At 40.1% G+C, this 27,311-nt stretch overlaps 1 protein-coding gene across 1 annotated transcript; it reads right to left on the bottom strand.

The window, feature by feature from the left end:
• Positions 1-6,317: 6,317 nt before the first annotated feature.
• nhsb (Nance-Horan syndrome b (congenital cataracts and dental anomalies)) lies at positions 6,318-21,932 on the bottom strand. Its single transcript, XM_010792151.1, has 12 exons — positions 21,884-21,932; positions 15,445-15,597; positions 15,226-15,365; positions 14,817-14,864; positions 14,557-14,601; positions 14,392-14,436; positions 13,725-13,917; positions 13,363-13,494; positions 12,695-12,847; positions 8,903-12,073; positions 8,543-8,666; positions 6,318-8,384 (listed from the first exon to the last, which is right to left on the bottom strand). Exons 1-12 carry the CDS (start codon positions 21,930-21,932, stop codon positions 7,757-7,759), a joined length of 4,881 nt encoding a protein of 1,626 aa, XP_010790453.1. The 3' UTR covers positions 6,318-7,756.
• Positions 21,933-27,311: the final 5,379 nt, after the last annotated feature.

The following is a 27,311-nucleotide window of genomic DNA, read 5'->3' as shown; positions in this document are numbered from 1 at the left end:
ACTTATCTCGTGCCCTCATTGGTCATGTGCACTTTCGTGTGTGTTGGAGGAGGGGCTCTGTAAGGAAGTGGCAGATTTTTTCCGGTTGTGTATTTTCAAATTCTAGCGCACTCGAGCTGGTTTCTCCAAAATTACCTACCCCACCTTTAATTATACGTTTAATACATTTAAGTCAAGCTAAGGTACATGTGATGTAGCTAGTTAGTGCTCTTATCTGTGAGGCCTCCTCCAAACAGCATTATAACCAGACTATCATTAAAACTATAAATAGGCTACCAGTTCTAGATCCTTGACTTTAGACAAACAATTCAAAAGACAAAATCAACTAAATGTATTTAAAGACCAATCTTTATTTGAAGGTGCCTCTTAACCTGAGATGTAGTTATACAGTAATAGTATTGACAATCTAAAAAAAACTGAGCAACTCAACAGTTAACTTTATATTTCTTACTGTCTAAAGCATTTATTATTTTCATTTTTCCCCTCCAGTGAGCTACAAAGACAATCAGATTATGAATGAATAGCAATGTTGAAGTTCATCAGCAGTGAAATATATTTTATTATCAAAATAATATTTAACTGTTATCAAAACGTAGTGTAACTGTAGAAGCTTGCTCTGTTGTCTCACTGAAAGAATAACTTTTACCACGTTTTTTTACAGACAGACAGTATTAAAGTCAATACTTCATTTATTTAAACCAATATCTTTCTTGATTCTTTGTACAGTATAAAAAAAGAGTCTTTGTACCTGTGCTGAAGTTCACTGCTGTGAGGAGTCCAGTTCTGTCCCTCTCTCTGGTCCAGCCTCTCTGCATCACCTGGAAACTTTAAACAAACAGATATATATGTAAAGTACCATGTGTACAAACAATATAACTTATTCTCTTCTGTTCAACATGTTGGATTGTGTATTGTCCGAGTCAGGGTCCTTTTTATTTTACTGTAACTTTGGAAGAACAAATGAAAGGCAATGATCTAATATTTTTAACAAATCATCCCTAAAGCATTGAGTAGGCTATTCATCATCCTTAAATGCAGGCATTAAGTTCTATGTTCACGTTCTACAGCCAGAATTAGTCAGTTTCACAATTGTAATGAAAATCAAATAAATAAACAACAAGGTTTGGGTTCGTTCTTCAGATAAGTTCTTCGTGTAAGCTCAATAATGAACTCCAGCAATGAACTTCAACAAACCATATTGTAATATCTAAGTAATCATCTTGAAATATGACATTAATAATTGTAATATACACACATCTTATTGTGAGGTTGATTTCACATTCACTACGCTGCTCTTCAACACTACTTTGACGTTAGCTTGTCTACATACTCGAGCATAGCGAACTTAAATTAAACTTAGCGATGCATACAGTTACCTACATAATAAAATATCTCTCTAAGTTACAAGGACAGGGCTCGACAGTAACGGTTGCCAAGTTGCCATTGGCAACAATTCAGAAAAAAACTCAACCACTTCTTGGCCTTTGGTTGCCATCAGTGGCAACCAGTTTTTAACATAAAGAAATAAGGACAGCAAACAGCAAAATTTGCACCCCAAAATGGATAAATGTTAATTATTTGTTGCATCACAAGGGATGATAGAGATTAGTATATGGAAAGTAATACATTGGCCCAATTTTGTGCACGTAGGGTTAGGGGATTACTTTCTAATTTAGTAAAATATCTGAGAACTTGGTCCAATATCATAGAGGAATTATTTATTTTATTTGAAACCATGTCAAAATAATAACCTTTAGTGGGTAATGGGGACCTCTGCTGGTGACTTTAGAATTCACCTTTATTTGGGTAAAGATAACAGTTTCCCCAATATCAAGTGCCACTCAACTAAAGATTATATCACTAAATATTACACAAATTAACTAACTTTAGCCTTATCTGAAACTACACCAAGTCATTCGCAGTCGTCATCTGACCAGTAGGCCTACGTTTCTGACTTTTTAAACTTTTTATTTCAACGGTCACCCTCTATTTTGAATTTCAGTCACCTGTGGTCTTCAATGCGGTAAATCGAAAAATGGAAATAAATGTACACAAACTGAAGAAAAAAACGTTTCCACACTTTGTATCACCTGATTTGTTTTTTGACGGCAAAACTGATTACTTCATCCCCAAGTTTAAGGATCCTACCAGAGTAAGTCTAATGTATAAACAATCGTCCGGTCTCTGGTCAGCTAAAGCTTCAAGTCAGTCAGTCAGTCACATGTCCATCAAATAACTAGGGAAAAATTGGGGAAGGTACATTACATGGGATTGGGAATATCATTTATACCAATGCAGACTATTAAAGGCCTATTCTACATTTAGTTGTGACATTTCACCTTAATGTTAATGCTTAATTCTTGATATTAATTTTACCAGAAACGATTCAAGCTAAATTATGTAATGTCGTCATTTGATATTAGTGATGTTTGTTTGTTTCTAGCCTTTATTTAACCAGGTAAAATCCCATTGAGATCAACGATCTCTTTTTCAAGGGAGACCTGTAGCACATTGGTTACACATAAAAATAACAGAAAACAAAAAGGACATCATACAACATAATTACAGGGGTACAAATGACAACCTATTCACAATGACAGGTATCAATTGACATTTCACCTATCCGAGCTTTAAAATGATGCAGGGGAACCAAAATGCTCAGTTTAAAAAAATGTTTCATAGTGTTCCAAGCTAGAGGAGCAGCACACATACAGTAAAAGCTTTAGTACCTAAATAAAAAAAAAACAGTCCTAGCACTTCGCACATGTAATAAAAACACATCCTGGGATTTCAGGCAATAGCTAATTGCCACTCTCTGTGAGATCAAAGAGCATATATAAGTTGGTAGTTACCCAACATGGCTTTATAGATAAACATGTACCAGTGACTGAGCCTCCGTACAGTTAGGGAAGGCAAACCTGCCCTGGAATACAGGGTATAGTGATGAGTAAGTGCTTTAGAGTTAGTAACAAATCTCAGTGCACTGTGATAGGCGGCATCTAACTTGATCAGGTAATGGGCAGGTGCATTCATATAGATCAGATCACCATAGTCCAGCACAGGTAAAAAGGTCACAGAGACTAGCATTTTCCTGGCCTCAAGCGAGAAACAGGACTTGTTTCTGAAAAAGAAACCTAGCCTCACGCTCAGCTTTTTAAGCAGATTATTGACCTGAAGTTTAAAAGAAAGGCAATCATCAAGGCAGATACCAAGGTATTTATAACAGACAACCACTTAAATTACTTTTCCTTGCGTAGTAACAATATCCAAAGTTGTCTCCGGTGTCTTTTTGGCTTTTGAAAATAGCATTACCTTAGTTTTATCAACATTTAAAAGAAGCTTAAGCTCAGCGAGCTGAGTCTGAATAATATTAAAAACAGCCTGTAATTTAACAACAGCCTCCTTAATGGAGGGACCTGTACAATACATCACGGTATCGTCCGCATAAAAATGTAAAGTTGATGTATCTATTTATGATGTGTGCCTAGTTGTCTTGGAGTGCCATTAATATATATCACTATTCCAATTACTGTATATAGACTATTCTGCACAGTTTCTATTATATTCTGTTTCTATTATATTATATTTTATATTATTTACTATTTTATCTGTTTTATTGTGTTGCACTGTTGGAGGAGCCTGTGACCTAATATTTCCATTGTCATAACTACACTGTAGCTATGCACACATGACAATAAAAGCCTTTAAAACTTGAAACATAAATTGGCGTCTGAAGCTTAGCGATGTTTCGCTCAGTTTAGACTAAGACTACGTTTATTGAATGTTCCCAATGAGTAGTTTTCCTTGTCAATACAGTTTTTTATTTCAAAACTTGAGGTCTGCTTTTTTCATCACTTTGTTTGTCTCATGCAATTTGAGCAGTGTTTTTCTGTTGAGGGTATCTTTAGATTCTTCTCAAATTAATCTTATTTGGATTTTGCCAAATAATGGATCCTTTGTGGGCAGTTTCTGAATATTAGCTGCAGTTGAAGGGGAAATACTGTAGTTGAGACTGAAACTAGACACCATTGAAACACTGTCATCCAGTGGAGAGATGTTCTCCAGTGCACCTTGTTCTGATAGGGAGGAAATGAAGTGTGACACAAAAGGCCTTCTGTTTCAACGCAATCACATTTATTTATTGGCTTTTTTCTATGCACAGTTACTAAGCAGCCTGATGAGCTGTTAAAATGAATTAGATATAATAATATTCACAATGTTGTAACCCCGCCACCCAAACAAATTAATAAATACAAGACTAAAGGTGTTGCACAGCTCCAAAATATACAAAGGCTTGGAAATAATCATGTAAACTTTGAAAAAAAACGTTGTTCTTTTTATTGTTTTATTGATTTATTTTACAAAAGAAAGAATTTGAAACATTTTTTTTCTTTAAAAACGTATTTACAGGTTTATACAAAAATACAAAAGTGATTCAAATCTGTTAAGTCCTAGCTAGTTTTAAACATGGAGCCTCTTTTAAATAGATAGTTACACTGTGTCTTCAACATTTGTGTTATTTTCAGTTCTCTGTCACATATTTTAGAGTCTGTTTAGTGTTATTCCATACTGTATACCTTTGAAAAAAAATGGCCCAGTGGTTTCTGTCAAACTTGTCTGTAGGGCAAAGTTGCGTGCAGACATTTGAAAACAAGTTGTTTTGTTTTCTACTATTGAGGACTGAGGTTTGAGACGGCTAGGTTGTGTTAACGAGAGTCTGCATGGCAACCTCACAGTTTGTCTTTCTATTGAAATAGTGTCAGTCAATCTTCTATCCACTGCTTTTCATATCATGGAAACTGTCTTAAAATATCTCTATATAAACAGTACCTGGTACAGTACGGAAAAATCACATAAACAAATTGTAAAATTCGTTTGAGTTTTTTCGTTTACAAATTTTAAATAGCACACATTGCGTTTTTCATTGAGTACTGGATAAACCCAACTGATTTGTTTATTTTAATTATTCAGTAATAATGTTTTGTGGTATCAAACAATTCAGCCATGAGTCAAAACTAAAACAATAATGACTTTCTGATTAGATCAGACTTGTTTTTGGATCTCATAATAGATATTTTGCTTTTCCATTGCTATATTTTTTATTTGTACATTTTTTTTATCCAAAGCATCTTTTCAAGATATGCAATTTAAAACTGGATCAGCAGTTTTCCCTTCCCCTTCACAGCTCCAGCAAGACTAGGACCCAGCACCAAAATTGTTTCAATTCTCCATCCCGACAGATTCTATATCATTTTCTTTACAGTCTCTTATACGTATGATTGTCCAGTGAGTAGATATACAGTACAAGATAAACCCCTGTTTGTGATCACGACTATACAGAACAGAATTAGCCAGACAGTTTGTACATCTATAGAACACACTATTGAACTTGAACATTTGAACAGAAAATACAAAATCTTTTCTCGTGGTATGGAGACATCCCTCAGATAAAAATAATGATATGGTGGTGGTGTCCTTTTCTTTTCTTCTTCTTTTTTTTCTTTGCTTATTGCATGCGATAGAAAACACAACAAATAAAACAATGAACAGGAACAAGTGCGCTTCAGCAATATGGGTATGATAAATGTAAAATTTGAATAATCATTTCACAGCTTTTTACCCTCTCTATCTTACACAGTGTCAGTTCTGCAATTCAAATTCGCTGAGTAAAAAACAGTTGTGGTTTTGTTGTCTATCTATCTATCTATCTATCATCTATCTATCTATCTGCAGCATTTACATTAAAACAGTAATATGCTTGCTGAGGTATTCACAGAATACAGTGAATGGTTCCTACTGAAGAATTGTCTTTCAATGTAAGCTGTTCATGTGTTGTGTTTAATGTGATAAGCAGGTGAGAGTTCAACGTTTACAGTGATGATAGTTTGCTTCTGTAACATACCGGACACTTTAGTTTAACATTTATTTGAAGGATGAGAGCGATTTAATACTTTAACCCAGGTGTTGGATGGAAAAAGTCTGCAACAATGCAATGGATGCATTGCTTTACTATTGGTGATATGTAGTCCTTTCCTCCTCTTGTCTCCTCTCTTTCAGATTTTGTGATATGAGGATAAGACAAAATGGTGTACACCAGCCACTGGGTTGAGCTTTCACCTGTCTAATGCTACTGGGTCAGTGCAAATGAAAGAGAGGCAACAAGGAGAGGAGAACAGTGTACATTGTTAGTATGTGAGATGTTGTCAGTGAAACCTGTTCTTCTATGCTACACTCAGGTTGTTTCCCTAAACATTTCAGCTTGTTGTTTTATATAGATATTACTTTTTATATTCAGTACAAATATACATATGCAATTTAATTATAAGATATATTTTATTTTTTCAAGGAATATTCTTGAAGAATCATGAAGTGCAAAAGTGAGGTTGGTTCTTGGAAAGCTTTCCAATTTAACCTCTAGTCAAACCGATTGAGGACCTTCTAAAGCATTTTCACCGTCTGCACTCAATGGTATCTTTTAAACTGCTTTGAAATGCACCCTTTCCACTTCAGGTCTGCACAGCAAGGCTGGCCAGCAGGTGGAAACCTTTAATCAGTCTAAACATACTAGATTTCAAGGTTGGGTTTAAGTTAGTATTTGATTGATTTGTGGTGGAACATGGCGCAAGTCCATGTATATGTGCAGGGGACGTGTAAATGTCCTGCTTACAACCACCTCTAGTATAGAAAGGCCACTGTGCGATTGTCCAAAATTAGCCTGTATCTTTGACACATGGGCCCCTTCTAGGCACAAGCCCTTGCTCCTTCTTATTGACACTCAAATCAATGACAACTCAATTAAGATCACTGGCAATGTAATACAAATGTATTTTAAACCTTTCACAGTGAAAGATTATCATTCTTATAATACAAAGGAACCACAACAAATGTTGACAGAAACCAGGATCCAGGGGATGTTTCCATATAGGGTCATGCAACATGGTGGAACTTCATCATCATGTTCTGAGGCGCAGTTTTACAAAAATACATGCATCATGTAATCTTTTTGGATATAATTAATGTGAAGAAATATATGATTGGCTCTGTGTGATATACTCTCTATGCCAGGTCTTCAGATGGAAATATAGTAGATAAGTTGGTGCTGTGTTGTTAGTAACTTCCACAAGGAAACAACCCTTGCTTGTTGGCAGGAATATTGAGGATGGTCTCTGGGAAGTCTGGCCAATGCTTTGGGCACCAAAGTTGAAAGAATATTACATTTTATAAGAATTTTTCCTTTTAGTAAGAAAGCAGTTCCTCAGAGACACACATACACACACCCACGCCATTCAAAACACAAGAAGTAGAAATATCAGTGGACGCTGCATGTGCTCGTTCATGCACACGCACGTTGTCCGTACGCAACATTTCTTTTCTTATCATTATTTACCAAACATTTGGGACTGTTTTTTAAATGTATGTTGTTTTAAAAAAGACAGTTCAATCAAAATAGGTCTTATGTCTGGCTCCTTTAACTATAAGGGAGCTATTCTTTTGATAATACAGTATTTAGGTATAACCTCAAAGTATTCATAATCATCCCTTTATGATTCAGTTTCTCACAACACTCTGTCTGACACCCTTAAATAGAATAGTAGATCCAAAACGGGATTCAATTAAGCAACAGTCATGTTTTGTGTGTCGGAAGTATTACAATTTTCGCCGTGATCATACATCTATCCAAGATTAGAAAAGTAGAACGGGCCATTTTAAATGTACGACACAGCTAAGAATAAAGGACATCTGTGATCAGGGCTTTTTAGGATGATCTGTCATCATGGGGGCTCCCGTCTGAGTTTTCTGTCTCCCCTTCAGAAATGGCTTGCATGGGGGCCGTGTAGAGGCGGCTGCGTGTACTGTAGCGACTGCTGTTGGCTACAGGGGGGATCCGAGAACGTCCCTGTCGAGATGCAGCTGACATAGGCAGGGTTTTGTGGGTGAAACTCTCAGAGTTGGCTCTGGGAAAAAGTCCTGGTATCTGGATTGGGTCCAGGCCAGAAAGGTGGGGCTCTTGGAGTGTACAGGGTAGCTCTTCAGCCTGTCTAATAACCCCTTCCTGGAGCGGGTCTCCTGGCATTTTAGGTGTGATAGGGCTTTTTAGAATCTCTGTGGCTGACATGCGATAGCTTGAATCAGACCTGCTACCTTTCTTTAACAACAGGAGTTTAAACTCTTCGTTTGAAGTGCTGGATTTCTTGGCGCTGCGATAGATTGGCACAGGGGCTCGTTGGGCCCCAGCAGCAGAGGCTAAGGTGGCTGGCAAGTTGAGAGGAGGGGCTGGTGGGATAATGACAGTGGAGGCAGGCATTACTGGTGCTGCAGGGCAGAGACGAGACTTCGCGTTTAGGTCTCCTGAATCTTTACGGCCCAGGACCTTTCTCTTGGATCTGTATGAGGAAATCACAGGAAACTCCTATTAAGATTTAGGCAGTGAATGAACAGGGTTCGACAAAATAACATAACAAATGTATAGTTCATGCAGTACATAGACAATGTAGACAGGGTTTTTGAATAAGATGACTGCAATGCAACATGTTTTTAGCACCTGTGTATCATGGCAAACAGGTCCTCAGTTGTACGGGTCTTGTTGGGTGATGTGAGAATAATGTCATCGTCCACTTTGGTGTCATCCATCAGAGGGGAGAGCGAATTATCACTTGGCGTGGAATCTGCAGAATAAAATATCCCTATCACGTGTCATCTGGGTGTCTGATCATTATGTATACAATAGGGGAAATAATCATCCTTTATTCCCTCTCTGTTCATCATTACAGGCTACTCCGCAATTAACCAGTTATTGTAGCAGCTGTTGGCTCTTTGCAACGTAAATAAACAGTGGCATGTTATTGCATTTTCTGTTATCTTTGCACTACAATACTAATTCTGACAGACAAATTTAGTTCACCTTTACTGAAGTAATCCTCAGTGTCAGGAGTGGTGGAGTCATCTTTGCTCTCTTGTGGCTGCAGCTGATGGGCACTTCTGGTAGCACCTGATGTCAATTCCTCGTCATCTTCCTGCTCTTCAAATCTTCCTCTTCTTGCATCGCTGATTAGGTAAGGATGCGATGTCTCCATTGAGGTACCAGGCACTTTGACTGGACTGGCCCAGGGCCCTGAGTCTGAGTGGGAAAGCCCGGCAAATTCATATGCTGGGGGTGGAAGGTGGACCGATCGCATGCCTCCTCTGGTACATGCAGCCCTCAGTGGCTCTTTGACCTGCTCTTCCTCTTCCTCCTCATCATCTTCATCATCATCATCATCCTGGGAAAATGAGCGCTCGCCCAACACCCTAAACTCTGGATGTCCATGAGCTGAGTGTGTGAGCCCTCTGAACTCTGTGTGTGAGTGGATATGTGTGTGTAGATCCACTGGTGAAGGGTGGGGAGCACGTGGCACAGGCCTATGCAAAGGTGAGCTGTCCTCGGGATGTTCTGATGCTGGGTCCATCCGGGTTCTGAAGGCCGTCATAGCCCAGAAGGTTCCAGGTCCATAGCGGTCCTGTCTGAGTAGCAGGCTCTCATAGGATGGAGGTCCATCAGGGTGGCGACCAGGAAGAGGTGGTTGCAAGTGTTCAGGGGAGGATATGTGCTCATGAGCTGGGGGTCTTGGAGGTGGTCTGCGAGGAGGAAGGGGCCTTGTGTTAATAGGTGGGGGAGCCAGGGTAGAAACACTAGGAGGACATTTGGGTCTTGTAGCTGTCTCGGCTCCACTTGATGATCCCTGGTCTGTATTCGCAGACTTTTCTGTTGATTGGCTTATAGAATGGAGCTGTACTGAACGAAGCGCAGATGGAGTTATCACCAATAAATTAGAGCGTGGAATTGTTAGAGCATAATTAGAACTTGGTGGTGGGTTGGCATTTGATGCCTCAGGGGCCAACAACTTTGTTCCAGTGGATAAAGCATTTGCCACTCTATGTTTGCTGTGATGGAGCGTGTGCATGTGGTGTGTTCGGTGGGATAGTGTATGTCTGACATAACCACCATGGAGAACATTGAGATCAAGTTGAGAGGGTGGAGGTGGGAAGTCTGGATCTCTCTTATAGCCAGACGAAATGGAAGATCCATCTCTGGGGAAGTGCTGCAGGGAAGAAAGAGACGACTTTCTCTCGGGCACTTTGGGCTTTCTCTTGCCAGTTGAGGGTGACAGTGGTCCTGGGAAGAACGCTGCCGAAGATGAGGGCAATGTTGACGTTGGGGTCTCTGATTGGCTGGAATAGCCACTTGATGGGGAGGCAAGGCCAGCCAGCTTCTCAGGTGACCCAGGTGGGAGAGGTGGACTTATTGCCCTGGTATCTGAAGCCTGGGCAAGGGTCTGGGTTTGAGTTTCTGTAGAGGAGGAAGAGCTGTCTGGTGACTTCATACAATCCATGACAGTAGTACCTGTGGCTGTGCTTGAGTTAGACATGGATGCGTACTCACCATTGTTAGACTTCAGCTCATTGTTGTGAAGCCACAGGTCTGCATAGTCAGATTGCACAGCACCTTCATTCTTAAATGAATGTGTATCTGCAGAGCTGAAAGACATTGGCTCTACTATGTCCACTGTTTCACCCAGTCCCCTTCCCCAAGTTCCCAGAGGCTCTGCCACTAGACAGGATGTTTGTAATGGTTCTGGAGCACCTCCAATCTCTAGCTCAAGTTCCAGCTTCATCTCTGTGGAAGACAAGGTAAGCTCTTCACTAATCACCTTTGGTTGATCCTGATCTGCCTGTGTGTCCGTTCCAACATCCACACCACTAAATGTATCTTTCAACGAGGTTGTCCGTTTGGGTGGTGGAGGTTTGACTTTTGGTTTCCTCAGTGGACGACAGGTCCTCCCAAGGGTCATTGTTCCTGCTCTGAAGTCTGCTGAGGGATGGGGGTAAACTCGATGGGACAGTGATGCTGCCACAGTGTTGGATTGACCACAATCTGGCCCTGGGTCTGCATAGTTGTACATGTATCCTCTGTAACTCTGATTACACCCAAAATGCACAGAGGAGGAGTAGAAATTCTCTGTATCAGATGGGTAATCAGAGCCAGAACCTTTTTCATTGTTGCTAGTCGTGGTGCCACCAAAACAGGGTTGGTCTTGTAGACCTTGTTTGGAGCTGTACTCCTGGGCTAACCCATGGCTCAGATTTTGGGTTTGGTCAGGGTCTTGGTCCGGGTCAGTTTGGTCTTGATCTTGAGGGTATGTCCACTCCCCCTCACTGGCTGTACTGACACCTGCATCGTCCATCTGGTCTGTGGCTGAGGATGTGAATGAACTGGACCTGTGGCCCTGGCCCTGGGGTCTGAGGTCTGAGTGGTAGGAGGGATCCAGGGAGAAACCCTCATCAATGGCATTGGGCACAGTGTTTAGTGACAGCTCTGAGTCGCAATGGGATGAGCCTGTTAGTGGTGGAGAAGAAGGCGGGGGAATGGTTTCAGATGTCTGAGAGGGGCAGGTGGAACTGGAACCACTCCAGTTCCCGCTCGATGATTGGTGGTCCTCCTTGTGGTCCACATGGCTGCCTAGCACTCCTGTTGTAGACATTGAGTGAATAGGGCTACTGAAAGTATCTGAACTTGATGAGATCTCGCAGCTGCCCATATCGGCCTTGCGGGGCAAGCGAGAACGCCCCCTCTCCATCCAGCCGTGCTCTGGGCTACCCCCTCCTCCACCCCCTCTGTCTCTGTCCCCAGACCGCTGCAACCTTTTTAGGCTTCCAAGTTGCAGTGGCTCAGGAGCTGCCTGGTCATCTGTGCTCTCTTCTTCGTCCTTCATCATCATCATCTTCATTCTTGGACTAGGGCCCGAAGGAATAAAGTCATCTGCTTCGTATGGTGACAAGTCCTCATCTTCGTCGTCATCATCATAATTGTCATCATCATCATCGTCATCATCATCATCACTGTCCATCAGACGTCCACCCTCTCGTGGAAGGCTACGAGATCGCAAGCGTCCACCGTGGCCTGCAGCACTGGTGTATGTCGAATCTGACTGGTCACCCAGGGAAGAAATGTTGCCTGTTGAATGGGAAAGAGAGGCAGGGATTCCCTGATGGCCACGTTGGGCTCTGATGCGCCTCCTGGAGGGAGCAGCTGTACCTAAGGATGGCAAGACAGATGAGGGATTATTATTTCTTAGAAATATTATTGTCTTGAATGTCGTCATTTTAACAAGTTAACATGTATTAATAGTTTTGAATTCCAGTTTTATGTAGGGCTGCACAATATATATATATAAAAAACTGACATTGCAAAAAAGGGATATGACAAAAGACAGGAATGTTCACCCTACATTTGAAAGTTAAATGCATAAATCTGGTGCACTCCGAATGCAAAATAAATAAGCTACAACGAGCTTTCGTAAAAAATGTAATCATGAACATACCGCGTAGGTTATACATATAAATGTGGAAGCTGTGTTGTAGCCAACCAACACTGGGAAATAATTGCCATTGATACGTGTAAAAATAAAGGCCATAGGCTACAGTTCAGTATGAAACTGTACTGATACTACCTAGACTGTAGGAGCTGAAACAAGAGAAGTCCTGGAAAAGGAGTACCAGGAAAGTTTTCATTTCGTATCATGCAGGAAAAAAGTTGTGGCTTGAATTGATTGTGATCATTTGCAGTCAAATATTTTGTAATTTAATTTGTAGGTGGAATTACTGAAACAAACTTCTCGCCCTAGTCCATAGAACACGTAGAGGACCAACTACTTACATGCTATAAGGAAATCATCTGTCTGGCAGCCAGAGTCACGAGTGTGATGGAGGTGACCACTGATTAAAAGGTCCTCCTCACAGAGAGAGAGGTGGTGCGAGTTGGAGTGGACAATAACTGTGCGCTCTCTTGCTACAGGTGATTCATCTGAGTCTGAAATCAAACCAATAAACCATGGTAAATGTTAATCCTACAGCAAATGGTAACATTTTACACACAAGCTTTTTTGCTGAGAATTGGGACCTTGCATGATCATGATCCACAGCTAAACAATGTTCTTTAAACAATATTATTTGGATGCAAAAACAAAGATGAAAGCATCTAAAATGTACATGACAATTGTCCATTGCATTATGAAACAGCATGCTTGCAAAATTACAAGTAAAAAGGACAAAGCTGAACAAGGAAGTAGCTCACAAGTAGCTTGTACAGTTTGCATACAAAAATAGACTGCCTGGTATTTTTGTTAGCATGTGATTGTTGCTGCTCATTAAACTTGCCCTCATGAACTCATGGCTGTATTAGCAATGTCACCTCATTCCCAGATCTCAGCAATTCAATTGGAAAAATATTAATGAAACCAATAGCAATTTGCCAAAGCTACAATATTAAGACCAATACAGTATATACTGTAACTCTAAATTTTCCAGGTGTGCTCTATAACATACCCATGTCCTGTTGTACTCTTTTGGGTATTCCTGTGATAGTCTTCCTCCTCCTCAGCTTCCTTCTCCTCTGAAGAACCGACTGGGAATGGACTAGAGAGCAACGAGCACTTGCTTCCCTGTCAAACCCAACTCCTGCAATAACAACAAAGAAGCCATAAGCCATATCAAAAGCTTCAGTTTAATATTATCAATTAGATTCCTGGTTTTCATGCAGGCAGTCTGGGTTTGATTCCTGATTTGGGAACAGTAGCAGTACTTAGTCAATTGTTTGCACTTTTGTCTCAATAACAAATTACCAGATTGATCCTTACTAGGGTCAACCTTGCTCTTTCTTAATTTTCCTATTTTCTTTTTTGTCTTACCAGTTACATTAATGGGGATAATGCAGGAGGAGATGGAGTGAGAATCAGTTGCCGACATCTGATCTGTTGGCGCGAGATTTTCCTTGGACCAGTTTGTCTGTTTATCCTTGGTCGAGGGTGCATTGGGGGCTGAGGCCTTTGCTCTGTGGCCTCCTAGGACCTCACCACATTCACCTTCTCCTGTCGAGGTAGCCTGGAAGGAACAGATTGATGGCAGCAACCTTTTATACATGGTAGGTGCTGATATAGTGCTACAGTTTTAATACATCATTTACTTAGTGGGACATACTAATAGGATGCAGGGTGCAAGGGACAAGCTATCAAGAGGTTAATGCAACATGTGGTAAAGGGATACAAAACATCAAATGCTTGATACCTTTCTATTCCATGGAATGAAGATGCAACCTTCAATAGGGTGAAGTGAGTAAAAGCATGCAAACTATTAACAGAAACAAAATAAAAAAGACAAAATAAAAACAAAAGAACAGATGACATGACTTTAGTAATCCAAAAAATAACAATAAATCAAAGACTTCAGGAAACTCAAAGGTAAAGGATGCAGTGTAAGAGAATCTAAATTATTTTTCCATTGGTTTCCATTTTTATTTTTCCAAAGAGTTACTATTCAGTGGAAGACTGATAGTTTACCCTTAAACATTTTTCTTACCTTTCTTTGGATCGTCTGAACATCTGCTTCTCTGCCTGGCCTCTCCTGTGGCAGCAGAAGGACACATGCAGTTATAGCTGATTGTGTAGGTAAAACTAGTAGTTTAGTAATTAAATGAAACATAGTTGTTAATTCTTCTGAATATGTGTCAGAGAATGTTCTTACTTTTCTCTGTATGGTCTGGATCTCTGTTTCTCTCACGGTCCTCTCCTTCAAGGGATTCAGAAATAAATACAGGAACATTCAATGCGATAAAGAAGTTCTGAACATAACCTTTTCTTTATACAGGAATCTAATGTAGTAGGATTTTACATTAAACCACACACATAACAGAGACTGTACACACAGGTGCATATAACACACATATTACAGCAGGCTTCTATATTAGACATCTACAGACATGAACAAACACATTTCTGGTTTACCTTCCTGGGTTGATAGTCTAACTCTCGCTCCTTCTCTGCTCTCTCTTGCTGTATGGCGACATCAGAATGAGATACGGTGTCAGTTAGTTGCAACATATATTTAATAAGAATCAAATGTGTCAAAAAAAGTGAACAAGAAAAAAAAAAGCTTTGTTATTCATGTTCTACTTAATGTCATCCTCACTATCCTGTAGCTCACTGAACATACAAGGTATACTGTTCAGTGTTCAGTTTACAGTGATGACACTTGTTGTGTACACATTAAGAATGTACTGTCCTACAAGTGTGAACTGCTTCATAAGAAATGAATCACGTTATAAATTCACCATTTAAATAGAAATCGTTTCTGGATAATGCAGATCCCTGATTGGTTGATATGATATGATTGTGTGATATGCGTAAACCTTACCGCTCGTGCCAGGCGACTCCTCTGTTGCCGGCGAATGCTGTGTGGCGAGGGAAATGTTGGCATAGGGGGTGCCACTGAGATAGAGATCGTCACCCTGTTTCTCTCCCGACTCGTGGAGCGGTGGGGCTGTTGTTCTTCGTCTGTGAAACCCAAACATTACATTACATTACATTAGATTACATTTGTACACAAGCTACTGTACTGCAGCCAAAGTCTCACCTCGGTGTAGCGCCCTGAGACTGAACTGAGCGCTTCTGTGCAGCTCCTCCAAACATGGTGGTCGACTACAAGGATGAAACACGTTGTGGTGCTGGTGCCATGGAGCCTGATAGTGAAGCGACAGCTTGCTCTCTATATCCAAGTTCGACACCGCTAAGGAGAGAAAAAAAACAGATTGGTACAGGTTTTTACATTTTGTGATTTGATTCATTCAAGGGAATGTAAGAACACATCTTACAGAACCATTGCCATTTGACCAATTATAAGGCCCAGGAGCCAAAAATGAGCTGTGGGCCTGAGCTGAATCCTCAGTCTTTTCCTATGCTTTTTGCGCTTTTGCTTGGACCAGAACTGATTTTGATCTTAACTAAACACCTGTAAAGTTTTGTGACTGCATTTTTTTGTGGTTTGACATTACAGCATTTAAATCTGTCCACAGAAAGACAAACAAAGATATCTATACTGAAAATGTCCTCTGTCTTAGAACACATTTTGCCACGTTGATACACTCAAAGAGGCGCAAGGTCAAAACGATAGTAGCATCACAGTTTTGGCTGGCAAAAAATACCTTCAGGTCTTCAACTATATTTTTCTAGGAGTCCTCAACTTGCCCAGGCATCGAGTTTGTACAATGAGGCATGATACGTCTTGAGGCCCTGAGTTGATATTGCGCTTATAGTGGATATTCTCAAACAAAATTATCAAATGAACCATCGAAATATTTGTATGTCTTAAATTAAAATACATTACGACTCATACAATGTTCTTACATTAGTGATAAATCATTGCCAGATATGTAATCGATTCTTTAAGAAAGTTTAAGTCATGGTTCCTGAAATAGGATATTTGGATTCGAACACACTAGCATCCCAGAGATGCCACAGAATGAGAAACTACAACAAGATGAGAAACTACAACAAGATGAGATCCAAGCCAGGCTTTACAATGTACCACCATGCAGGCAGTGGCCTTACACCAAAGCAAGTCAACAAATGCAATACACAAAAGAAAGGAAACTAAGAAAAATAATATTAGAAGTGGATACACAAGAAACAAATTCTACAAGTGGTATGTTAGGCATGTCACAGTCCTCTTTGTACCTCCAAACATAAGAAAATTGCAGATACACGCCAGCAGGTGGCAGCTAAACACGCCTCACCACTGCAACACTGCATTCAGGACACCACTGTACATTTCTCACTATCCTCCATTTTTATGTCACTACCCTTTTTCTTTTTATCAGAAAACAAAGCAAATACTACTATCATGCATTATGTACACCTGAGACTCACTAACTTTCATATCAAAAGATTAAAACAGTGGATCCACAGTGAGGTGAGAGAGAGAGCGAGAGAGAGGACTGTCTGTGATTATTAATTTCTCTTATCTGCTTTTGAAGCCCCTTTCGCTTTTATTATCAAATCTATCTCCTCTCTTTGAACTCAGAATTAAAAATGCAATTGTGCCCTTGAAGCCACACTGTACATCAGTAGCCAAGCAACCTTTCATAGCTCATAAAGGCTCGTCTTTTCCCGCAATTAAATCAGTGAGCTCACATCAGCAGCACCCGGACGATTTTAAACCACAAGGTTAAAGTAACACAGAAAGCCAGCTTATTCACACTAGATAAACAATCACACAGCATTCTGCCCAGAAGACTGTCGCATACAGATGAAGATACTGTCTTGATATCCACGTCACACTGTGTCGTAAAATACTAACAATACTGCATTAAAGAAAATCAGTAATAGAAATGTAAAGCCACATTGAAATAAATACAAGATGAATTAAAGCATTATGGAATTTGTCACTTAATGGGGCAATATTTTAGCTTTTGTTAAAAGCTGCAATCCTGGGAATGCTTAGTTAACTCTAATGAGCTAGTCTGCTCATTAAACTAACATATCTGCATATTCTCCAAAAAAACATTTCTCAATGAATGGGTTTGAGTTGTACTTACTGTTAAGAAAGTAGAATATAGGGGCGTATTGAAGTATACTATTACTCTACAAGGTGCTAACATATTTGATGTGAGTCACATCATGTGACACACTCAGATTAGTGAATGCGTTGCTGTTGCTTACTGTCAGCAGCCCACTTGTTAGTCTGATTTGTCTTATCACCATGCCTTCCTTCTCTTTATCTTTTATTCTCTTTTCTTTCTTTCTCTTATGCTGTTGCTATGGAGAGTCTCCTCATCAAGTTGTAGTGCTAAAATGCAGCGGTTTTGGCTCCTTTATTCTGTATGTCTTCAAAACATGAAAATATGTTCTACTTAAAAAGAATCCCTAAACAAATATAAAGAAATACCCTTATTTAAATGGTCTTATGCATTGAATGTTTCTTTCGCATCAATTTGGTTAGAGAAATCTTGAAATCCCCTCTACTGCTTTTCCCACATAGCAACATCTAGAATATAATAAAGATGCAAACGTCATTCAGAAACTACACTGAAGTCCTTTCTCAGTGAATGTCTCATCTTCCCACATAACACTTGTTTAGGTTCCCACTGCACCACAAATGGCTTGTATGGAGAGATGACTCAAATTCAAATGTTCTGTGAGCACAGAGAACCTTCCCTCTTTCAGAAGAACCATGTATGATAAACTCTCAGATGATCTGCAAAGATAAACTTAAGCATGTATGTTAAGTAGCAATTTACAACGAAATATGTAGCTGTTACACATTCCTATACTGTCACAATATTGTAGAATACCTGCACAGCTAACAAAATAACAAAAAATCAGCAAAGTTTCAATGACATATAGGTTAACAGTTTATTGCCAGGCTCCAGCTACAACTTTAACACGGGATGTATCAGTGATCAGTCTCACAGCCTCACCAACCTTCCCTCTGGTGGCGACTCACATAGCCCTAAAAAGACTCAGAAAACATGAACGTTGTGCTGGATTCAAATTATTTATGATATCTCAGAGCACCCACCAGCATTACTAAGTATATACCAGAGTAAATGATTAGTGGCATTTAACGAAATGTTTGTATTCAGCATCTTTTAGAGTTTCATCTCCCTACCTGCATTTTCTCGACTCACTCTTGCTGTCCTGCACCTCTTCCTCCTCTTCAGCATTTGGTTGTAATTACGCTTATTCTGAGAGTTACCCATTGCTAGCGTCCAGAAGCAGACACATGTACACACTCATCTAACACCGACTCTGTCTGACTTGCTCTTTTACTCATCGTCTCTCTGCTTCCTGACTGTTTGCCTCCATCTCTGCCTACCCTTATACTGAAATCTGCAGGTGCAGTGTCAGCAACTTACAGTGTCATCCTCAAGACTTGCATGCCAACAGTAGCAAGAGAGGGGAGGAGAAAACAGTGGAAAAAAAGGGAGAAAACACTATGTAATACAAAAATGCAGAGCAATACAGAAAAGAGAGCAATGCAGCGATTGACTGGGGCCATGGACAAGGATTAAACAGGTGTAATGCAAACATATAGTTCTGTAGGACTTTAAATGCAATTTACAAAGTGTGCTGAATAAAGTAAAATGAGTGTTTGGCTTCACATAGTTACACTAGGAAGGATAGTTCTCCCTCTGTCCTTAAAAAAACAGAACGATGTCTAAAGACTGTCAAACTACATGTTGTGATACATATTCGCCGGTAGAAATAGGGAATGAAAGACGGACAGCAACAGTAATGCTGAACAGTTATGAGCTGAGAAATTGTATTAAAAAGGGGGGTAAATAAGGAAAATAAAGGATTTCATACCAACAAAATATCTTCAATATGTAAGTGTGCCCTCCTTTGAATTCATATCCAGATTAAAGGGTTGAAGTGATGCTCTACAGGCGATGGTGTGCTTCAACCAATTTGTTTGTTGGTAGGGAAAAAGTCATCCAAACCCCTCTACCTACAGCCGTCTTACGTTCAAATTGTTTGTTGGGAGGTGATCGAACATTTCTATAACTTTTTAAAAGTTTGAACATCTCTATGTAGCTCTTTCTCCTTGTATACACATTATTTCAGACAGTTATCATGTTGACAACCAGGACACGTTGAGTGTCCTCCATGAGAGACTGTCTAAAATTGTACACCGTTTGAAAGATGGTTATTTTCATGTCCAGCTCCTGTAGAGGCCACCTTTTCACTCTTCCTTCAGCCCTCCAAGACTACAGGTATACATTTCTCCTGGGCCAGAACAAGGCCAAATGCGCTTGCAATCAAACCAATTGTCTAGAAAACACCTACTCCAAGGACCTTTATGTCCAAGGACTGCCTTGTGCAGAAAGCGGATTTGCATGTGGTCTGGGCACCTGTTAAGGATGTCCTTCGGTTTGAGTTTGAGGTGTTTTAGCACATCCAATGGGAGTGGCAGTGCGTAGGGATGACGTTAAAGAGTTATGTAAAAATATATTTAGGCTTCTCTGCTCACAGTTGACTTGGATAGATCGGCAGATGTAATAATCAATAGAATGATGGATTCATTGATATACACTAAACATGAACCTTTCTGTGCTGCTGAAACTTGGTTGATGAAAGTGCAAGGGTGTTTATGTTGAACAACCTGAATATATACAAGCAAAGGGAATATACTGGACAAATATCACAGCATTTAAAAACCCAGCCTCTTATTTGCAACAATGGGGCTTCACATAAACATAAACGAACAAAGATTTAGCCTGCTGAAAGATAAGAAAGCCCTTACGAGGCGCGTGCCAGGAAAGCCATCTCATCAGTTTTAACACTTTAATATTTTTTAAGTGTGTGATTTACAGTTGGTGAGTTATTGGCTTTAATGTAAAAGTTTATTTTTTTATGGCACCATTTCAGACTCATCTGGCTAATGGGTCTAATTTTTATTACATGAGTAGTGAATGGAAGTTTTATCTGGAAGCCTTGGCTGATATGAGCTTTTACGGTTGCCTATCCACCCACTTTTAGGAAAGAAGACAAAGAAGGTGGTAGAGAAAAAGAACTATAAAAAAAGAAATACAATAATGGTATGATGTTTACTGCAGACCACATAAAGGTGGTAAAAAGCTCCAGCTGTAGCCCACAAACTATAAAAAACATCCCAACCAGACATAGTCATCCATGAAATTTGAAAAAGAGAACGCTGATTATCCACATGTTCCTGCTTTAACATTGCTCTTTCTCTTTCTGGTGCAGCTATATGATGATTGTATCCCTCTCTGGTCCAGATGTGAGTGAATGTAAGTCATTAGTGGAGAATGTATTAGGGTGTATCTGGGTCAGGCAGCACACTCCCTGTGGCAGTAGCTGCAGAATCTTGTCATAGTAGACAGCTGTTATATAAGAAATACTAGCTGGCCAGTTCTGCAGAGGAAAACTCTGCACTGTGAGGTTGCCTGCAACGTCTCAGCAGTCACACAACGCAGCACCTCATCAACAGCAGTATTTTCATGTTTTATATTGATATCAGCTGTAAGAATCAGCCATGTTCAAGCTGTTGCAACTTTTGCGGGAACATTGCTTTCAATTTCCAGGAATAATAGTGTTTTACTCTCTGCTGGCAGAGCATAAAGTCAAATGCAACTGTTGAAAATAGATAAATAGATAGGATCAATTCATAAACAATACATAACATCAAAGCTTAAAATCTTGCTTTTAACATGCAGTTTCCCAACTCCACCACATTGTCTGTTCTGTATCACCTTGTTAACTCTTAATTGAAACTACAAGCTACAGATTATTTTCTCCCATCCTTGATTAATAACATGGCAAACAATAGTAATGAAGGCCCCTCACAGCTTCCTCCAGTTTACATTTCAGATACTGTAGATTCAGTTTACTATTAGAACACTATTGGAAGATATTAGAAGATAACCAGGAAGTATTCTCTGTAGGACTGTAGCCAGTAAATTATTGCCATTTCTTGGTACAAAAAAGACAAAACTATAAACTAAAATGATGTAATAACTGATTAGAAATGGTTGCAGATTAAGTTACTGTCTATACATTATGCAACTGGTTTACTAATGATTGTCACTCTAGATGTTTACACTGTAAAATGTAATATTCAAGCAATAAATGAAACTTTACATTTTCATTCCTTTTAAATGAATGTGTTCCAGATGACTTGAGTATCTATTAAAATATTCTAATATTCAGAATGATATAGTTGATATCTACAACACCTACAGTAGGGATTGGAACACTTCATTCAATCTTACTTTTACCACCTCATGCCCAGAACTATGTTGTAGTTAGCACATCAAATATCTTTATAAATAATAATGACTTCAAATATCTTATTGAAAAAGCATTGATGGTTGTGATTAAGTTTAGCACCATATAAGAGACAGAGCGATTCTCCTGTTTGTGACAGTGATGCCACAACGTAACATCAGCACAGTGACACTACAGGCACATTCATTAAAAGTCATTTTACTGAATAACGGTGATGACAGGAACTACAGAGGTTCTAAGGAACAAACTGATGCTGCAGACAGTACCTTTGGATCGCACAGGGACGCAGCCTAGACCCAGACAAGCCAGAGCCATGGTCAGCAGCTGTCTACTCTCTCCTCTTCTTCTCCCCTTATTTGTCTTTCTCTGTCGCTCCTTCCTCTCTCTTGCAGACTGCTTGTCATCTGTCTCTCAATATTCACTCCTGCCGACTTTTTCTGAAACATTCCTGTGCAAACCCGACATCCAGACAAGCAACATCTGCAGACACAGACCCTCCCCCACCACCTCCTCGCCCACCCACCTGCTGTCCCTGCTCTCTCCTCCCTTCAGCTGACCCAACACGTCAATGAAAACAAATATTTCTCCTTCGTCTGTGAGTCATGTGGACACAATGACCTCGCTGAAAGATCCATTGCACTCACTACGAATGATGCGCCTACACTTCATCACAAACTCAAAACACTTTTCTGTCCTGTCTCTTATGAGTCACCCCCGTCCCCTGGTGTCAGATGGTAGGATCCTGCCTGGGCATGGCCTGTCCCTGACCGTAATCTCTTTTTGATGCAGTTATATGTGGAAGGAGGGGGGGCTGCAGCCACAAAGTATTAATGTATTAATCCACCACATGCTGGGGATATGTATCACATGTTCACTCCTTCCATTGCTGCCACCAAAGAGTAGTGATCTTAGAAAGTATGTGTGTGTGAGAGAGAACAGCTGACTTGATGTATTGCCACAAATATAATTATTTCAAGGTAAAAAATGTAATGAACACTGACATTGACATTTCAGGGGATACTTTGAAAAGTTGCATTCTAAATATTCTCATTATCATTCAGTGTCTCATCAAGGAAACGTGGTCTTTGTGTACACTGTTAATGAGTAGTCAATGTTCTCATGTGGTTGCAATATAAAATGACACACACACACACACACACACACACACACACACATAGAGAGAGTGTACGAGCACCCTGCCCGGTAATCTGCTGTAATCTGGAGCTCTGGCAGTTCACTGAATTTGGAGTAGAGCTGGCGGAGCTGGCAGTCTGCTCGAGGAGCTTTCAGCCTCCCGTCGTGGCCGGGGACGACACAGACACACCAAATATATCAGCACACACACATGCATGCAGTACACCACGTGTCTGTACGCGATTCACCGCAGTGGTCAACATCAGCACAAAAGGAGCAGAACGCCGTCATGAATATTAAATGCACGGACAATCCTCGTGGCTAGCCTCAGTTATTTGCAGCAGTTTCTCTCAACAGGACTGCTGGGAGGCCTTTAATAGCTTGTTGTCCCTTGGGTTGTTTGTCAGTCAGAGTATTGAGTGATCTATGAAACATCAGGGCCGGATCACAGACCTTTCAACCACATATGAGCTGGACCTAACCTCTTGGATAGTGGTCTTGGGAGTTTAGGCCAAATCACTTAATCAGTATCATCTTTTATGTCACTTAAAAACACTTTACAGACTTGTTTTTCTGTAAGAATCTCCATTATTTGTTAGCTCTTCATACAAAAGATATTCCTGCGGTCCCTCGGTTTCTCTCTCTATTTGTGTCTGTGTCCTCCTTTCACACTAAATTAATAAATCATACTACCCCCATTCCCTTCTCCCATCCCTCTTTCCCCAGCTGCACACCTGCACTATTGTTCTGCCTCCCTCCTCAATCCCTCTTCTGCCCACCTGCACCACATTCATGTTATAAAAAACGTGTGTGCACACTTCTATAAGGGTTGACACCTTTTTGTACCTGTAGCAGTGGTGAGTTACAGTGTCTGACAATAAATCCAAAAGTCTTATTTATTACACCCGCCACGTCACAGAGAGCCCAAAGAGCCAGAGAAAATATCAACATAAGCAGGTTAAATGTTCAAAGGACTATTTCCTGGCTGCACTCGCTGTTTACTGAATTTGAACAGACCCCACTGACTGTGTTCCTTTGCTGCCCTCTAGTGGTACATTATAACCACTACGGTGATTCAGAAACAAAGCTGTATTGTTGGTTGGTGCAAAGTGTGGAGTGAGAATAACATCATGGAATGGTTGACATGTGAGTGCTGCCATGTGTTTTCACAGTTTCTATATGTTAAAGGTCCCCTATTATACTGTTTTTCATCAATATATTATAGGTCTCAGATATATACAAAACATGTCTCTGAAGTGTTTGGCTCTAAATACCAAACAGATCATTGTAGCATCCCATAATCCCCTCTGTTTTAGCCCTGTTTCAAAAGTACTGATTCTCTGTCTGTTACTTTAGATGAAAACAAGGAGCCAAGGGGGTTACCTTGGTTGTTTATTGGCTAATGGTTACACAAGCCAACAAATCTTTATGACATCACAAAGTGGACAAAATCTGATCAGCTCATTTTCAGACAGGTTTTTATATAAATGGATCAGGACAAAAAGTGAGTGAATCTTTTTTCCTGAAACTTTCAGAATCTCTTAAGACAGAGAGGACACATGTTTATGTACAAAAGACATGAAAAAGTGCATTTTGCATAATAGGTGACCTTTAAGACTTAAAGAAAGGCTGATATAAATAAAAAACAACAAACGTGTGCATACTGTAGGAACAATATTTAAGGGCTAAAGATTAAAAAAATAAATAAGAAAAATAAGCCAAATTAAAAGGGGGGAAGTAAATGTTACGTGTATTGATGACAAAGTATTTGTATGTTCTATTCCTTTTAGACTTTAAAAGTATCAGTGGTAGTGCTAAATAATAATAATATACACTTGGAAATTCAGGCAGCATTTTGTAGCTGTTTGGAAGGGAGGAGTTTAAAACCTATATAATTCAATGTAAGGACCACAATCATTAACAGAACAAGTCAACTTAGTTTCTGTCAATGGAGAAAAGAAGCAGCAGGAGATGAATGTTTTATCATCTCATGTTGTTGTAGGACCTCCTCTCGTTGTGAGGCTTCTGTATTGCAGCATTGTTCCTAAAGAGGCAGTAATCTGGGGGGTATATGTAGAGAACAATAGACTGTATGTAACGTTCCATTCTATTTGGTCGAAAATAATTATTTTGTTAGCATGTTGGTTTGGAAACATGCAGACAAATTAGAATGATTTTAGGTTTAAATACAAAAACACGCAAAGCGACAAACAGAGGTACCAGAGGGGTCTTTAGGTTCGGATCAAATATGCCCGATAAGTGAAACGCTGTACATTTGTTTGCTTGCATAAGTTAGTTCACATGGATTTGTTGTGAATAACCCTGACCACTAAACTTCTTCAGGTCACACGTTTACAGTAACTTGTTTTGTTAAAAAAGTCCACTCTGGGTTTACATGGCAGCTCCCAATGTTGGACTGCTGTCTTTAGATTCTGCTTCTTTTTTGAGTTTGATGAAAGAACACTACCCTAAATCACAGTTTTCTTTTTAGATCACCATAATACATTTATTATGTTATGTTTGATCCTGTGTAGTGTAATAGAAGCCTATGCGGATGTGTCATGACGGGCATGTTGGAATTTCTTGCAGAAAATGAATGATGCCAAGCTCTGATTGGTCAGGGGTCTACATAGAGATGTTTATGCCTCCAGGTCAAGTCACAACAAGATGGTGACCATTTTAACTGACCGAAATGTTCTGAACCCGGCATAACAGATCTTCGGTATTTGGTTTTGCTAGTTATATCTTAAAAGCCCATAAACAACAAAGAGTAGTTCTCCACTAACTACACCATGGCTCAACGTAAGGTGGTATATTCAGGTTTAGTTCACAAGAGGCGTCTTCTTTTCAACTCACATCTTAACATCTGATATCATCTCTGCATAGACCAGCAGTCAGAGGGCGGGAAGAGACGTCACCATCATGCCAACGTGGCGATAGAAAAGTGTGTGTGATTTCATATTGTTCTGTGTGTGCGTGTGCCTGTCAAACAGACTTCAGCCAACATTATTCTGGGCTTGTGTGTGTGTGTGTTTAGTTAATACTTCAGCCATGTTGGTGGAATCGCACGAGACAAGCCATCGCCCATATTATTTTTAACTGCGTGTCTCCATGGAAACCGGCACATATGCTGGGAGATGGCGATCTCCTGCTGTGCGTGTGTTGAGGAAGACTCCTACCGCTGGTCCTAGTGTGTGTGTGTGTCCGTGTGTGTGTCCGTGTGTGTGTGTGTGTGTGTGTGTGTGTGTGTGTGTGTGTGTGTGTGTGTGTGTGTGTGTGTGTGTGTGTGTGTGTGTGTGTGTGTGTGTGTGTGTGTGTGTGTGTGTGTGTGTGGTAGGAATGAAAAGGGATAGAAAAGGCTTCTGAGGCAACTTGCAACACCAACACCGTATCTGACGACAGGAGGCGGTCTTCTGCTAGTGAAACAACTGAAGCTATGCAGCATGTTCAGGCTTGTCTCTTATAGCACTTGAGCTGTGACTTTCATCTTACAAGTTTTCTTTCCCTAAAATATACCACCTTAACTGCAAAACCACCATTTTATAACTGTGGTTACACAATTATATAATTTGTAGAAATCACTAAATAATTCTCCCTCCAATTATGTTGTTAATGCGTGCCTGTTATCATCAATACTGACGCTTCAGTTCCTATAATAAATGGATCAATGAGGCTAAAGTGACACATACGTTGCTCTGTTGTTGGGCTATGGAGGAGGAGGTTTATGTTGGGTGAGGACACTTTTCTATAGCTTTAAAAAACCATCAAGCAGTTATCAACTGAGTGAACGAAGTCGTTTCTATGGAAACAACTTAAAGATTAAAGCTGTGAAGAGCGAGAGCCATGCCAGAGTGATTCCCATAATGCCTTGTGCCTGGGGATCTCAGGGAAAGAGAGAGAGAGAAAGAGAGACAGTGTTACACAGAGGCAGAAGAGGAAGTGTGTGTGTGTGTGTGTGTGTGTGTGTGTGTGTGTGTGTGTGTGTGTGTGTGTGTGTGTGTGTGTGTGTGTGTGTGTGTGTGTGTGTGTGTGTGTGTGTGTGTGTGTGTGTGTGTGTGTGTGTGTGTGTGTGTGTGTGTGTGGCTGTGTGTGCGTGCGTGCGTGCGTGCGTGCGTGCGTGCGTGCGTGCNTACATTTAACACCTTCTGTCCATAAGTGCTTTTTATTTAAAACATTTTTGATGAGTGCAAATACAAATTATATTTATTGAAATGTGAACCAAAAGTTAATCAAAAATGTTTTAAATAAAAAGCACTTATGGACAGAAGGTGTTAAATGTATAAAAAAAATTAAATGTAAAAAATTAAAAAATTAAATGTATAAGTAAACACATTTAGTCAAATAAAGTGACAGACTAGGCCTGTGCAGTTGTTGTCAGCTATGCCCAGCATGGGCTCCTCCATCAGGCCTGGTCCACCTCGCAGAGGAAAGACCCTCAGTCCTCTCCAGCCAAACCAACAGACAGGACGTCCATCACATGGAGATTTCTCCCTGAAGTCTCTGCAGCTCTCTGGACACCACGCTGTCTCAATCCGTCCACCTTGAATATGAGAGGGGGAA

This window comes from Notothenia coriiceps, unplaced genomic scaffold (genome assembly GCF_000735185.1).
Source record: "Notothenia coriiceps isolate Sejong01 unplaced genomic scaffold, NC01 NC01_scaffold00036361, whole genome shotgun sequence".
In the NCBI taxonomy this organism is placed as follows: Eukaryota; Metazoa; Chordata; class Actinopteri; order Perciformes; family Nototheniidae; genus Notothenia; species Notothenia coriiceps.
This window is presented reverse-complemented; position numbering and strand designations above follow the sequence as displayed.